This window comes from Callithrix jacchus, chromosome 22 (assembly GCF_049354715.1).
Source record: "Callithrix jacchus isolate 240 chromosome 22, calJac240_pri, whole genome shotgun sequence".
NCBI classification, from domain to species: Eukaryota; Metazoa; Chordata; class Mammalia; order Primates; family Cebidae; genus Callithrix; species Callithrix jacchus.
Genome location: NC_133523.1, coordinates 14160912 through 14177176, shown reverse-complemented (window position 1 = coordinate 14177176; position 16265 = coordinate 14160912). Strand labels below are relative to the sequence as shown.

The window sequence follows — 16265 nt, the reverse complement described above, 5'->3', positions numbered from 1 at the left end:
AACACGGAGGAGTCTTAGGAAACTGAAAATATGGCTGGCCCTTAAACAATGTGGGGGTGAGGGACACTGACGCTAGGTGCAGTTGAAAATCCAGGAATTACTTTAAAATATATATGTATTTAAATAAAGACAGATCTCACCTCGCTGCCCAGGCTGGTCTGGAACTCCTGGATTCAAATGTTCCTCCCATCTTAGCCTCCCAAAGTGCTGGGATTACAGGTGAGAACCACTGCGCCTGACCTAAGTATAACTTTTTTTTTTTAAACAGAGTCTTGCTCTGTCTCCCAGGCAGGAGTACAGTGGCACTATCTCAGCTCACTGCAACCTCCGTCTCCTGTGCTCAAACGATTCTCGTGCCTCAACCTCTCAAGTGGCTGGGATTACAGGTGCGTACCACCATGCCCGGCTAATTTTTGTATTTTTAGTAGAGACCGGGTTTCACCCGGTTGGCCTGGCTGATCTCAAACTCCTGAGATCAAGTGATCCACCCACCTCAACCTCCCAAAGTGCTGGGATTACAGGCGCGAGCCACCACTCCTGACTCAACTATAACTTTTGATTCCTCAAGAACTTAACTATCAATAGCCAACTGTTTATCAGGAGACTTACCAATAACATAGTCAATTAATGAGTATTTTGCATGTTACATATATATTATATACAGTATTTTTACAATAAAGTAAGCCGAAGAAAAGAAAATGTTACTAAGAAAATCATACAGAAGAGGGCTGAGCGTGGTGGCTCATGCCTGTAATCCCAGCACTTTGGGAAGCCAGGGCGGCTGGATCACAAGGTCAGGAGTTCAAGACCAGCCCATCTCTACTAAAAATACAAAAAAAAAAAAAAAAAAAAATTAGCCAGGCGTGATGGTGGGCACCTGTAATCCCAGCTACTCAGAGGGCTGAGGCAAGGAATTGCTTGGACACAGAAGGCGGAGGTTGCAGTGAGCCAAGATCAGGCTACTGCACTCCACCTCAAAAAAAAAAATCATATGGAAGAGGAAGTATATTTACTATTCATTAAGTGGAAGTGAATCATCTTCATCCTCATGGTCTTCACATTTAGTGGGCTGAGGAGGAGGAAGAGAAGAGGTTGGTCCTGCTGCCTCAGGGGTGGCAGAAGCAGAAGAGGTTGGAGGAGGTGAAAGGGGAGAGAGGAGAGGTAGACACAGTCCATGTAATTTGTTGAAAAAAATCCATGTGCCTGGCCCAGTGGCTTATGCCTATAGTCCCAGCACTTTGGGAGGTCGAGGCGGACAGATCACCTGAGGTCAGGAGTTCAAGACCAGCATGGCCAACATGGTGAAACCCCATAGCCAGGCGTGGTGGCAGCATCTGTAATCCCAGCTACTCAGGAGGCTGAGGCAGGAGAATCGCTTGAATCCAAGAGTCAGAGGCTGCAGTAAGGCGAGATGGTGCCACTGTACTCCAGTCTGGGACAGAACAAGACTCTGTCTCAAAAACAAGTTTAAAAAAATCATACAGAAGAGGAAGTATTACTATTCGTTAAGTAGAAGTGGATCATCATAAAGGTTTTCATCCTTATCATCTTCACATTGAGTAGGATGATGTCATATGTAAAATTGTTGGTGCCGCAGAAGAAGAAGTACTCGAATATGAATTTCTTCAGCAAGGCAATTTACTTCTATAGAAGGACGCATCTCACAGATGAAGCAATGGCGAGCACACACCTGGACAAAGAAGGGAAAGGCATTCTTATTCCTGATGGTGGGTCACCCCTACTGCTGTGCCATTCCCCTATTGGCTAGGGTTAGACCGTACAGTCTAGTCTAATTCCAATTGGCTATTTTAAAGGGAGCAGGGGTATGAACCAGAGTGGCAGGGTGGGTAGTTTAGGGGGAAGGACAGCTACAGACAGGTCAGAGCAGATAACAAGGGGTGATAAGAAGGTGACCAGAGCAGGTGACCAGGAGGAGTCAGGACAGAGCAGGGGACTGGGGAAACACATGTGAACTATTGATTAGAACTGCTGGGACAGGTTGTTTACTGAAACTACAAGGAAGTTAAATTTTAAAATGGAAAATTAGAGAATAAGAGAGCTGAAGGTACTGACATACTGATTCTTTGAAGAGAAACTTGAGGTTCACTATATCTAACACTGAAGAGGGGGAAGAGGAGGGGTCTTGCTGTCTCAGGGGTGGCAGAGACAGAAAAGGTGGACGAGATGGAAGGGGAGAGAGGAGAGAGGCAGGCACATTCCATGTAATTTTTATTGAAACAAATCCACGTATAAGTAGACCAGCACAGGTCAAACCCATGTTGTTCAAGGGTCAGCTGTACTCCGTGTGACATTCTAATGGTGGACACGCATCATTTAAACATTTGTCCAAATGTATAGAATGTATACCACCAGCCGAGCACAGTGGCTCACACCTGTAATCCCAGCACTTTGGGAGGCCAAGGCAGGCAGATCACCTGAAGTTGGGAGTTCGAGACCAGCCTGACCAACATAAAAAAAAAAAACCTGTCTCTATTTAAAATACAAAATTAGCTGGGTATGGTGGTGCAAGCCTGAAATCCCAGCTACATTGGAGGCTGAGGCAGGAGAATTGCTTGAATCCGGGAGGCGGAGGTTGCAGTGAGCTAAGATTGCACCATTGTACTCCATCCTGGGCAATAAGAGCAAAACTCCGACTCAAAAAAATAAAGAAGGAAGAAGAAGAAGGAGGAGGAGGAGAGGAAGAATGTACATCACCAACAGCATATCCTAATGGAAACTACAAACTTTGAGTGATAATGATGTGTCAGTGCAGGTTCATCGATTGTAACAGATACACCATTCTAGCGCTGGACAGTGATAATAGGGAAGTCTGTGCATGTGTAGGGGCAGGGGGTAGAACTCTCTGTAACTTCTGCTCAATTTTGTCACGAACCTAAAACTGCTCTAGGCCAGGCACAGTGGCTCACGCCTATAATCTCAGCAGTTTGGGAAGCTAAGGCTGGAGGATCCCTTGAGTACAGGAGTTTAAGACCAGCTTGGCCAACATAGTGAGATCCTCACCTCTATAAAAAGTAAATAAAAATAGAGGCCAATGCAGGTGGATCACCTGAGGTCAGAAGTTCAAGACCAGTCTGGCCAACATGGTGAAACTCCGTCTCTACTAAAAATAAAAAAATTAGCCAGGTGTGGTGGCGGGTGCCTGTAATCCCAGCTACTTGGAAGACTGAGGCAGGAGAATCGTTTGAACCTGGGAGGCAGAGGCTGAAGTGAGCAGAGATCACGCCACAACACTCCAGCCTGGGTAACAGTGAGACTCATCTCAAAAAACAAACAAAACAATAGCGTGTAATCACAGCACTTTGGGAGGCCTGAGTGGCCAAAGATGGGTGGATCACCTGAGTTCAGGAGTTTGAGATCAGCCTGGCCAACATGCTGAAACCCTGTCTCTACCAAAAATACAAAAATTACCTGGGAGTGGTGGCAGGCACCTGTAATCCCAGCTCCTTGGGAGGCTGAGGCAGGAGAATCTCTTGAACGTGGGAGGCAGAGGCTGCAGCGAGCTTAGATTGTGCCACTATACTCCAGCCTGGGTAACAGAGGGAGACCCCGTCTCAAAAACAATAAAAATAAATGAATAAATAAAGCCAAGCACAATGGCTCATGCCTGTAATCCTAGTGCTTTGGGAAGCCGAGACAGGAAGATTGCTTGAGGCCAAGAGTTTAAGACCAACCTGGCCAGCAGAGCAAGATCCTATCTTTAAAAAATAATAATAAAACTACTATTTTAAAAAGTCTTAAAATTATTTATCGATCTGGTGAGGTGGCTCAAGCCTGTAATCCCAGCACTTTGGGAGGCTGAGGTGGATGGATCACCTGAAGTCGGGAGTTCAAGTCCAACCTGGCCACCATGGCAAAACCCCATCTCTACTAAAAATACAAAAATTAGCTAGGTATGGTGGCACATGCCTGTAATCCCAGCTACTTGGGAGGCTGAGGCAGGCGAATTGCTTGAATCTGGGAGGTTGAGGTTGCAGTGAGCAGAGATTGTGCCACTGCACTCTATCCTGGGCAACAGAGTGAGACTCCGTCTCAAAAAAAAATAATTTATCTTGGTGATTTAGATTTTCAGTACTGCCTTAAATTTTGCCGCAAGGAGAATATCTCACCCTAGTACCTGCCTCAGCCCACAACCTTCACATGGTTCTACCAGGCAGAGCTCCTATCCCCAAATCCTTGGAAACTTGGGCTTGGAGGAAGACATTGTCTCTGACTCACCTGGGAAGTATCCCCCATTCCCTCTATCCCTTAGCTTCCCACCTCCTCAGCCTCCACTATATGCCCAGCTCTGTGCTGGGAGGTGCAAGGTCCCTAGAAAGAGGACACTTGGTATCCCAGGAGGCCCCAGGTGTGGCCTCCAGGGGAATCCCAGGTCTGGCTCAGGCAGGACATTCCCAGGCCCGCCCGGGCTGAGTCCCCAGCCTGGTGGGTCTCCTGGAAACTCCACAGGCTGGTTTTGGGGTGGGAGGCCCACGAGGAAGCAATTTACATATGCAACAGCCCAGTCACGTCAACCCTCACCACCGGATGTCAGGATAAAGGGGAGATGGGCCTATTCTGCAGGTATCAGCCACGGGCACCAGGACAAGAGGAAGGACACTTCACTGTCAATCCAGGTGAGCCCAGAAGCCAGCTCCTGCGACAATCCCAGGATCCTGAACACTCAAGCTCAAGGTGTGCTCTAAGCCACTGCTGATGGCTTGGAATCTGGGGCTGGAACTGGATGAGAGGTGACAGCTCCTGGTCCCTGTGGGCTCGGAGTGGGCCTCAGCAAACACTGTCCTCAGCCCCCGCACCCATGCTCTGCCTGAGCCTGAAGTGTTGGTTGCAAAAAAAAAAAAAGCAGGAGGCAGTGCCAACTTCAGGCCTCTGCTTCTCTCTCCTCCCCCAACACAGCCAGTCTTACCAGTACAGCAGGCAGCAGCTGAGAGTCCCCTCTGGTGGACAACAGCGGCTACAGAGCTGTCACTCTGGAGAGGGACAGGAGAGACTGGGGGAGGCTGCAAGGCCCCAATGACCTTGACCCAGGGTTCACTGTCCCATATCCCTGCTGCCTCCTGCCCACAGCTCTACGAGAGGCAGGTCTGTCATTAGCCGCTGGACTTTGACAGTGGCCAAAGGCTCTGCTCAGTTCTCTCTGCCTGTCTCCGTTCAGCACCGCTGAGGTTCTCTGCTGAGGCCAACCGGGAATACCCCTTGGAAGCTGGAATCCTGCGATGGTGGCCCAGGGTGTCCTCTGGATCCTATTGGGATTGCTACTGTGGTCAAACCCAGGGACAGGTGAGTCAGGGGGCAGAGTTCTGGAACCAAACCTTTTGGCTCTGTGGAAGGTGTACTGGTGTCTCATCTGTGTCTGGTCCCGCATGAAGTAAGGCTGGAGATTCAAGCTCTCAAAGAACCTCCAGCATGGAAACATAGATATTCATAGCCCCACAGAGTCAGGGCAAGGATAGCGGGAGGAATCTGGGGCCCGGGAAGCAAAAGTAGGGAAGGCTTCCTGGAGGAGAAGACATAGGAGCTAGGGTAGGCAGAAAGCATTGATTTGGTGGAGAAGCAAGAAAGGGCTTTTTAGGCACAGAATAACAATGCTACAGAGGAATAATGTGGTGGACTGGAGAAGAACCTAGATTCTAGAGTGGAGAGTGTGGCGAGTAAGACTTCCTAGATTCAAATCCTGCCTGGCTGGGCGCAGGGGCTCACGCCTGTAATCCCAGCACTTTGGGAGACCGAAGCTCGCAGATCACTTGAGGTCAGGAGTTTGAGACCAGCCTGGCCAACATGGTGAAACCCCATCTCTACTAAAAATACAAAAATCAGCCAGGTATAGAGGCAGCTATCTGTAATTCCTGCTACTCTGGGAGGCTGAGGCTGGAAAATCCCTTGATCTCGGAAGGTGGAGGTTGCAGTGAGCTGAGCACTGCACTCCAGCCTGCATGACAGAGACTTCATCTCAAAAAAAAAAAAAGGCAAATCCTCTCTTCCACTTCCTTGCTGTGTGACCTTAGGCGGGTAACTTGACCTCTCTGTGCTTCAGATGCCTCATCTGTAAAGGGACACTATCTTAGTCCCTTTGTGCTTCTATATCAGAATACCGGAAATCAAGGAAATTTGTAAAGAAGAGAAATTTACTTTTTTGCAGTTCTGCAAGCTGAGAAGTCCCAGATGCCAGCACCTTGATCTTGGATGCCTCTGTTCTTTTTTTTTTTTTTTTGAGACGGAATCTCACTCTGCCACTCAGGCTGGAGTGCAATGGCACGATCTCAGCTCACTGAACCTCCACCTCCTGGGTTCAAGAGATCCTCCTGCCTCAGCCTCCCAGGTAGCCGGGATTACAGGCATCCACCACCACACCTGGCTAACTTTTGTATTTTTAGTAGAAACAAGGTTTCACTCTGTTGACCAGGCTACTCTCAAACTCCTGACCTCAAGTGATCCTTGCACCTCAGCCTCCCAAAGTGCTAGGATTACAGGCCTGACCCACCACTCCCAGCCAAATTTCGGTTCCTTACAAACTACCCAACCTCAGAGATTCTGTAATAGCAGCACCAATGTACTAAGACAGAGGCTAATAGGACCTACCTCACAAGGGCTGTGAAGATTAAATGAGTTAAATTATAATATAAATTATAATATAGAAGTCAACTGGACTAGTAGCCAGTACATGGGAAATGTCTACTGAATGTCAGCCATTACTGGATAACCCATCCCTGAACCAGCTCTGAGCCTCACTTAGCATTTCTAGGTTTGCAGTTTAGCCACTGACATTTCCCCATCAGGACAACCCTGTCCTGTTCCACCCACTGCCTCCCAGGCATCTTTCTTTCTTTTCTTTTTTTTGAGATGTAGTCTCACTCTGTCACCTAGGTTGGAGTGCAGTGGGGGATCTTGGCTCACTGCAACCTCCACTTCCTGGGTTCAAGCAATTCTCCTGCCTCAGCCTCCTGAATAACTGGGATTACAGTTGTGTGCCAGCATGCCCAGCTAATTTTTGTATTTTTAGTAGAGACAGGGTTTCACCATGTTTTACCGGCGGGTCTTGAACTCCCAATCTGAAGTGATCCGCCCACCTCAGCCTCCCAAAGTGCTGGGATTACAGGTGTGAGCCACTGCACCTAGCCTTTTTTTTTTCTTTTTTTTTGGAAACAGAGTCTCACTCTGTTGCCCAGGCTGGAGTGCAATGGCATGATCTAGGCTCACTGCAACCTCCACCTCCACATGAAGCACAAAGGGACTAAGATAATGTCCCTTTACAGATGAGGCATCTGAAGCACAGAGAGGTTAAGTTACCCACCCAAGGTCACACAGCAAGGAAGTGGCAGAGGCAGGATTGCCTTTTTTTTTTTTTTTTTCAAATGATTCTCCCACCTCAGCCTCCTGAGTAGCTGGGATTACAGGTGTGCACCAACATGCCCAGTTAATTTTTGTATTTTTATTAGAGACCAGGTTTCATGGTGTTGGCCAGGCCGATCTCGAACTCCTGACCTCAGATGATCCATCTGCCTTGGCCTCCCAAAGTGCTGGAATTATAGGTGTGAGCCGCTGCACCCAGCCCCAGGCATCTTTCCAAATACCTTTCCCTCTAACATCCCCAACTTTTAACTTCAGTCCATCACAAAAGACTGTCCATCTCTTCCTCTCAAGATCTTGAGACTCCTGCTTTTGCCCACTACAATGTCACTACCTGCCTTCTGCCACCTTCATCTCTCATCTCCACAGTGTCTCCCTTCTCTGTTCTAGCACCCCAAAAATCCATTTCCCTATGGCAGTCAAATAAACAAATCTAAGTTTAAGAAACTAGTCTTAGGATGCCAAGCTGGTCACATCTCTCTCCTGCTCATAATCATGCCATGGCTCCCCAGTACTCACAGACAGTCTGAGTTTCTTAACCAACAGGCCACAGTCTGTGTACCTCAGTTTCCTCATCTATCCAAGGATAGTGTTGGGGGTCATGGGGTTATCAGATGGAGAGCTGGGAGCATTGGGAAGATGTGGAATCAATATAAGGAGGCTCAGGAATGGGTGGAGCTGGGCTAACACATTCTTTCCTCCTGCAGCCTCCCTGCCCCTGCTCATGAAGTCTGTCATCCAGGCCCTGGCTGAGCTGGAGCAGAAGGCGCCGGCTGCCAAGGCCAGCCACAAAGCTTCTGCATGGCTGCTGTCAGCCCCAAGCTCTGGCCCCCACAATCACCTCTACCACTTCCTGCTGGAGGCATGGAGCCTGGATGCTGCAGAGCTGGATCCCTACTCACTGAGCCCAGAACTGCAAGGCCTGACCAAGGAGGTGGCCCGACATGGTGTACGAGATGGGCAGGAATATGGGGTGGTGCTGGCACCTGATGGCTCGACCGTGGCTGTGGAGCCTCTGCTGGCGGGGCTGCTGGCTGGGCTGCAAGGGTGCAGGGTTGTAAAGTTGCCCTTGGACAGCACAGCTGCCCCTCGGGAGGCTGGAGTCACCTTTCCAGATATTGCAGCCGTTGCTCCAGATGGAAGAGCCCCCTCCTCCCCAGGACTCACGGATGCTGCTCCAGATGTCACCACTGCAAATATTGGAACCAGCTCTCCCGATGCTACAATAGGCTCTCCAGATGTCCAAGCTTCCTTGCCAGCTGCCAAAGCCAAGTCCCCCCCGACCATGGTGGACAGCCTCCTGGCAGTCACCCTGGCTGGAAACCTGGGCCTGACTTTCCTCCCAGGTTCCCAGACCCAGAGCCATCCAGGCCTAGGAAGTGAGGGCTGCTGGGACCAGCTCTCTGCCCCTCAGACCTTTAGGCTCCTGGACCCCAGGACATCTCTGTTAACCATGGCCTTCCTCAATGGTGCCCTGGATGGGTTCATCCTTGGAGACTACCTGAGTCGGACTCCTGAGCCCCAGCCGTCCCTCGGCCACTTGCTGAGCCAGTACTACGGGGCTGGGGTGGCTGGAGACCCAGGGTTCCGCAGCAACTTCCGACGGCAGAATGGGGCTGCTCTGATTTCAGCCCCCATCCTGGCCCAGCAGGTGTGGGGAACCCTTGTCCTGCTACAGAGGCTGGAGCCAGTACACCCCCAGCTTCAGCACATGAGCCAGGAACACCTGGCCCAGGTGGCCACCAATGCTACCAAGGAGTTCACAGAGGCCTTCCTGGGTGAGGAGGTTCCCCACACCCTGTGACCCTTACCATGACAGATACAGATGCTCCCAACCCCAAGTGTTCAGGGAAGTTGAGGACTAGGCAAGTCCAGAGAGGACAATAAGGAATCTGGTCGGAGGTGGGTGGGACAGCTGCACAGGTGAGGAAACTAGAGATGGGCCTTGAGGGATGAATAGGAGTTCATCTCATTTTGTTTTGTTTCATTGTATTTATTTGCATTAATTTATGAGGTACAAGTGTAACTTTGTTACCAGCACAGATTGCATCGTGGTGAAGTCCGGGGTTTGGTATCCATCACTCCAATAACATAGTGACCCATTAAGCAATCTGTCATCATCCTCCCTCCTCACTCCCCCTCACGCTTCTGAATCTCCACTGTCTATCTTTACACACATACATGTATACACATTGTTTAGCTCCCATTTAAAAGTGAGAACTTATGGTATTTATCTTTCTGTGTTTGACTTGTTTCACTTGAGATAATGGCGTCCAGTTCCATCCATATTGCTGCAAAAGACATTATTTTATTTTTGTTTATTTATTTATTTATTTTTTGAGACAGACTTTTGCTCTTGTCATCCAGGCTGGAGTCAATGGCTCCATCTCGGCACACTGCAGCTTCCGCCTCCCAAGTTCAAGCGATTCTCCCGCCTCAGCCTCCTGAGTAGCTGGGATTATAGGCATGCACCCCACCACACCCGACTAATTTTTGTATTTTTAGTAGATATGGGGTTTCACAATGTTGGCCAGGTGGGTCTTGAACTCCTGACGTCAGGTGATCCACCCACCTCGCCCTCCCAAAGTGCTGGGATTACAGGCATGAGCCACTGCACCTGGCCAAAAGGCATTTTTTTTTTTTTTTTTTTTGAGACAGAGTCTTGCTGTGTCTTGCCCATGTTGGAGTTCAGTGGTGTGATCTTGGCTCACTGCTGCCTCCACCTCCTGGGTTCAAGCGATTCTCATGCCTCAGCCTCCCAAATAGCTGGGATTACAGGCATGTGCCACCATGCCCAGCTGATTTTTGTGTTTTTAGTAGAAACAAGGTTTCACCATTTTGGCCAGGCTGGTCTGGAGCTCCTGACCTCAGGTGATCCGCCCGCCTGGTCCTCCCAAAGTGCTGAAATTACAGGTGTGAGACACTTCGCCCCACCCACCCCCCCCCCCCTTTTTTTTTTTGAGACGGAGTTTCGCTCTTGTTACCCAGGCTGGAGTGTAATGGCGCGATCTCGGCTCACCGCAACCTCCACCTCCTGGGTTCAGGCAATTCTCCTGCCTCAGCCTCCTGAGTGGCTGGGATTACAGGCACGTGCCACCATGCCCAGCTAATTTTTTGTATTTTTAGTAGAGACGGGGTTTCACCATGTTGACCAGGATGGTCTCAATCTCTTGACCTCGTGATCCACCCGCCTCGGCCTCCCAAAATGCTGGGATTACAGGCTTGAGCCACCGCACCTGGCCCCAGTTTTTGGTTTTTTTTTGTTTTTTTTTAATAAAAATAAAATAGATTTAGTTGAGTACATTCAGTTGGTCCCCGGGGAGGACGAATGTGGGGTGAGACTGGACCCTTTCTAAATCTGAGAGGAGGCTCGGGGATGGTCTGTATGTGTACTTTAATGGGAGTGGAGGGGGCAGGCAGAGAAACACTTCTTGACCCCAGCCTTGAACCCCCTTGCCTGTAGGATGCCCAGCCATCCACCCCCGCTGCCGCTGGGGAGCGGCGCCTTATCGGGGCCGTCCGACGCCGCTGCAGCTGCCACTGGGATTCTTGTACGTGCATCACACCTACGTGCCTGCCCCACCATGCACGGACTTCGCGCGTTGCGCAGCCAACATGCGCTCCATGCAGCGCTACCACCAGGACACGCAAGACTGGGAGGACATCGGCTACAGGTGGGAGGGGCCCGGCCGCGGCGGGGACGGGGCTCACGTCAGGGGGTGGGGTCTGAGTGGGCGCAGCCTGATGCAGAGGACAGGGCTTGAATCCGAGGGAAGCTGGCAAGACCGAGGAGGAGTCCTGATAGGTGGAGCCAAGTTGGAGAGGTGGTGTGGCCTAGCTAGGGGCGTGGCCTTAGTTGGAACCTGGACTAGCTAAACAGTGGGACTCCGGCAGTTTAGGGCAGGAGGCGGGATCTGGGAGAGGAGCCGGACCAGTGGTAGAGTCTGGGTCTGAGGCCAGGCAGAGATGGTCTAAAATAGACAAGAAGGCCGGGTGAGGTGGCTCCCGCCTGTAAACTCACCACATTGGGAGGCTGAGACGGGAGGATCGCTTGAGCCCAGGAGTTCGAGACCAGCCTGAGCAATATGGGAAGACACCAGCCCCCGATCACCACCACCATCTCTACAAATGAAAAAAATTAAAGAAAAAAAAAGCCGGGCGTGGTGTTGCAGGCCTGTTGTAGTCCCAGCTATTCGGCAGTCTAAGGTGGGAAGATGGCTGGAGCCCAGGTTTACTAGGCTTTAGTGAGTTATGATCGCCTCTCTGCACTCCAGCCTGGGCGACAGAGTGAGAACCCGTCTCGAAAAGAAGAAAGAAAGGAAAGAAAAACCTAACCAAAACAAACAAACAAAAAAAAAAAAAAACACAAGGCTGGACTCGGTGGCTCATGGCAGTAATCCCAGCACTTTGGGAGGCCAAGGCAGGCGAATCACCTGAGGTCAGGAGTTCCAGACCAGCCTGACCAACATGGCGAAACCCATCTCTACTAAAAATAAAATTAAAATAGCTGGGCATGGTGGCGGGTACCTATAATCCCAGCTACTGCGGAGGGTGAGGCCGTAGAATCGCTTGAACTCGGGAGGCGGAGGTTGCAGTGAGTCAAGATAGCGCCCTTACACTCCAGCCTGGGCGACAAAAACGAAACTCCATCTCAAAAAAAAGAAAGAAAAACAGAGCGAGCGAGCGAGCAAGAGAGAGATGAAGAAGAAGAAGAAAGAAAGGGGAAAAAAGCCCTCCCCCACCCCAAAAAAAGGAAAAGCGCTCTGAATTGGGGAAGAACTGGACTTGAGAAAAAGCAAGGGGGCTGGACGCGGTGGCTCACGCCTGTAATCCCAGCATTTTGGGAGGCCGAGGATGGTCTGAGGTCGGGAGTTCGAGACCAGCTGGCCAGCATGGTGAAACCCTGTCTCTACTAAAAATATAAAAATCAGCCGGGCATAGTGGCGGGCACCTCTAATCCCAGCTACTAGGGAAGCTGAGGCAGGAGAATCGCTTGAACCCAGGAGGCGGAGGTTGCAGTGAGCCGAAATCGTGCCACTGCACTCCAGCCTGGGTGACAGAACCCGACTCCTTCTCAAAAAAAAAAAAAAAAAAAAAAAAAACAAAGGCAGAGCGTGCGAGGAGGAGGGCAGAAGAGGGCGTGCCAGTGCTGAAGGGCGGATCCAAAGAAACCGAACGGTTCTGGAGTGGCCGTTGGTGTGAGAGTGGGACAGAGCTAGATAGGACAGAGGCTGCGCGACTCCGTGGGGCTTGGGGTCAGTGGCCCTTGGCACAGCGGCGGACTAGAGGAGGGGAGCAGAGAAAGGCCGGGGCCCCCTCACGCCGTGTGGTGCTTGCTTCCCCCTTCCCTCCGCAGTTTCGTGGTGGGCTCGGACGGCTACGTGTACGAGGGACGCGGCTGGTACTGGGTAGGCGCGCACACGCTCGGCCACAACTCCCGCGGATTCGGCGTGGCCATCGTGGGCAACTACACCGCGGCTCTACCCACCGAGGCCGCTCTGCGCACGGTACGCGACACGCTCCCGAGTTGTGCGGTGCGCGCCGGCCTCCTGCGGCCAGACTACTCGCTGCTGGGCCACCGCCAGCTGGTGGGCACCGACTGCCCCGGCGACGCGCTCTTCGACCAGCTGCGCACCTGGCCGCACTTCACCGCGGTGAGTCTGCCCCGCCTGCACCCCCGGGGCCCGCCGCCCCTCCGTCTGCACCAGCTCCAGGAGGCCCCTGCCTCCTGCCTGTAACCGTTGTGCCAGCCAGGCCCCCCACTTCCCTGCAGTCTATTCAGGCAACCCAGGCCCAGCCTTCGCGGGTCACTCTGCGGGCAGCATCCTTGATCCTGTGACTTCTGCCTGTGCAGCCTCAGCTTAGTGTGCGACCCAGCCAGCTTGTCCTTTCCCAGCTCCTAATACCTCTACTTTTCCAGCCAGGGCATGGACCCTGACTCTGCCCTCACAACCTCAGCCTGGCCTTCATAAATTCTACCCAAGCCGCAACCCATCAGCCTGCACCACCCTCAGCCCAGCCCGCGAACCTTGACCTCAGGAGCCCTGCTCTTACCCAAAGGTCCATATAACACGAACCTAGGCTGTGACCCTTTGCCTGCATAACCTCTGTCCGGCCCTTAATCCTGTGTTGCAATTCTCTGCCCAGACAATCTCAACTATGAGGATGCTTGTTTTGTCCCTGACTCCTTAACCCCTGATGACTACTCTTATGCCAGCGCAACTTTGGCCTGATGACCTCATCCCAGCCCTTGATTGCCATCACTAAACAATTTTAGAATCATACCTGGACAGTCTCGTGCTACCTACATAGTGCCACTTCATTTCATTAAGCTATTCAAGCATACCTATCTTGGCCTATAGTTGGCTTTGTTCTCAACTCTCTCATTTGGGACACTGTCCCCTCCCTGATCCAGGGTTCCACCACCAAGAGGGCAGACCCAGCCACACACCACAACCACCCACAAGCCTCACACTCTCTTGTCTTTTCCAGAATGTGAAGACCAGACCTGCCAGGAGTGTCTCTCAGAGATCAAGTAGGGAGCCATCCCCACTGACCCTGCCTGTCTCAGACCTCCAATAAAGACAGCATGAAAAGAAAGTCTCTGTTCATGCATCATCTGTGTTTGGACGCTTAGTTTGGGTTTTCCCAGAAGCAGACCTTAAGACAATAATTCTAGTCAAGTAGTTTATTGAGAGGAGATCCCAGGGCAGGGCACAGTGGCTCACATCTATAATCCCAGCACTTTGGGAGGCTAAGGGAGGATTGCCTGAGCTCAGGAATTCGAGACCAGCCTGGGCAACAGAGTGAAATCTCATTTCTGCAAAAAAATATTTCAAATTATCCAGGCATAGCAGGGTGCAATGGCTCATGCCTGTAATTCCAGCATTTTTGGAGGCTGAGGAAGGTGGATTGCCTGAGCTCAAAAGTTCGAGACCAGCCTAGCCAAATGGCAAAACCCCATCTCTAGCAAAAATTTTAAAAATTAGCCAGGTGTGCTGGCGCATGCCTAAGGTAGGAGGATTACTTGGGCCCAGCAGGCAGAAGTTGCAATGAGCTGAAATCTCACCACTGCACTCCAGCCTGGGTGATGGAGCGAGACCCTGTGTCAAAAAAAAAAAAAAAAAAAGGCTGAGTGCATTGGCCCATGCCTGTAATCCCACCACTCTGGGAGGCCGAGCAGGGCAGATCAAGAGGTCAGGAGTTCAAGACCAGCCTGGCCAACATAGTGAAACCTTGTCCCTACTAAAAATACAAAAATTAGCCAGGTGTGGTGGCATATGCCTGTAGTCCCAGCTACTGAGGAGGCTGAGGCAGGACACTGGGAGACAGAGGTTGCAGTGAGCTGAAACCACATCTTTGCACTCCAGGCTGGGTGACAGAGTGAGACTCCATCTCAAAAAAAAAAAAGCTGGGCATGGTAGTGTGTACCTGGATTCCCAGTTACTTGGAAGGCTGAGACAGGAGAATTGCTTGAACCTGGAAGGTGAAGATTGCAGTGAGCTGAGATCGTGCCACTGCACTGCAGCCTGGTGACAGAGCAAAACTCTGCCTAAAAAAAAAAAAATCTAGGCATAATGGCATGTGCCTGTAGTCCCAGCTACTCTGGAGGCTGAAGTGGGAGGATTGCTTGGGCCAGAAGGTCGAGGCTGCTGTGAACCATGCTCGTGTCACTGTACTCCAGTCTGGACAACAGAGTGAGACCTTGTCTCAAAGAAAAGAAAGGAAGGTGGAGAATGATGGTTTCCAGTTTCATCCATGTCCCTTCAAAGGACATGAAACCATCATTCTCAGCAAGCTGATACAAGAACAGAAAACCAAACACCGAATGCTCTCATAAGTGAGTGTTGAACAATGAAAACACACGGACACAGGGAGGGGAACATCACACACTGGGGCCTGGAGGGTGGGGGGCCGGGGAGGAATAGCAGGGGGGATTGGGAGGCATAGCATTAGGAGAAATACCTAATGTGGATGACAGGGTGATGGACGCAGCAAACCACTACCATGGCACGTGTACACCTATGTAACAAACCTGCACCATCTGCACATGTCCCCAGAACTTAAAGCATAATAAAAAAAAAAAAAAGAAAAGAAAGGAATAAAAGAAAGAGGAAAGAAGGAAGGGAGGGAAGGAGGGAAAGAAAAAGGAAAAAAAGGCCGGGCGCGGTGGCTCACACCTGTAATCCCAGCACTTTGGGAGACCGAGGTGGGTGGATCACAAGGTCAAGAGATCAAGACCATCCTGGTAAACATTGTGAAACCCTGTCTCTACTAAAAATACAAAAATTAGCTGGGCATGGTGGTGCGTGCCTGTAATCCCAGCTACTCAGGAGGCTGAGGCAGGGGAATTGTCTGAACCCAGGAGGCGGAGGTTGCGGTGAGCCGAGATCACACCGTTGCACTCCAGCCTGGGTAACAAGAGCGAAACTCCATCTCAAAAGAAAAAGAAAAAGAAAAAAAAGAGAGGTGAGCCCAGGCAGAGAACTGGAGGCAGCCAGGACAGAATGTGATTTCAAGCAAATTTCCACTGTAGGCAACAGGAGCTCAGTCCCACTGGGGACACCTGGGGGAGAGCATAGGACACATACTTCAGAGTCATCCCACATAAGGGTTGAGGGAGTATTTATACACTAGCTCCCATCGGTTATTAGATGAGGGCTGCTCTTAGGGACATGTTAATTCATTGGCACTTTTGGAATGCTGGTTACATTGGACTCTATCTGCTAGATACAAATGGCTGCAAATGTTACCTCTTCAGGGAAGTCCTCCCTGATTTTTCCAGCTCAAAGAGTGGCATTTTTGCTGAACATCCACTGCAGTCTATTTCCTTCTAGTCCTCCTTACCGGCTAGAAATGTCCCATGTTTGAGTTTAGGATCTTATCTACCTCCATTGTCT

At 50.8% G+C, this 16265-nt stretch overlaps 1 protein-coding gene across 1 annotated transcript; it reads left to right on the top strand.

Moving 5' to 3' along the window:
- Positions 1-5104: 5104 nt before the first annotated feature.
- PGLYRP2 (peptidoglycan recognition protein 2) lies at positions 5105-13965 on the top strand. Its single transcript, XM_002761851.5, has 5 exons — positions 5105-5298; positions 8073-9143; positions 10829-11039; positions 12722-13019; positions 13858-13965. Exons 1-5 carry the CDS (start codon positions 5235-5237, stop codon positions 13945-13947), a joined length of 1734 nt encoding a protein of 577 aa, XP_002761897.1. The 5' UTR covers positions 5105-5234; the 3' UTR covers positions 13948-13965.
- The last annotated feature ends 2300 nt before the right edge of the window (positions 13966-16265 follow it).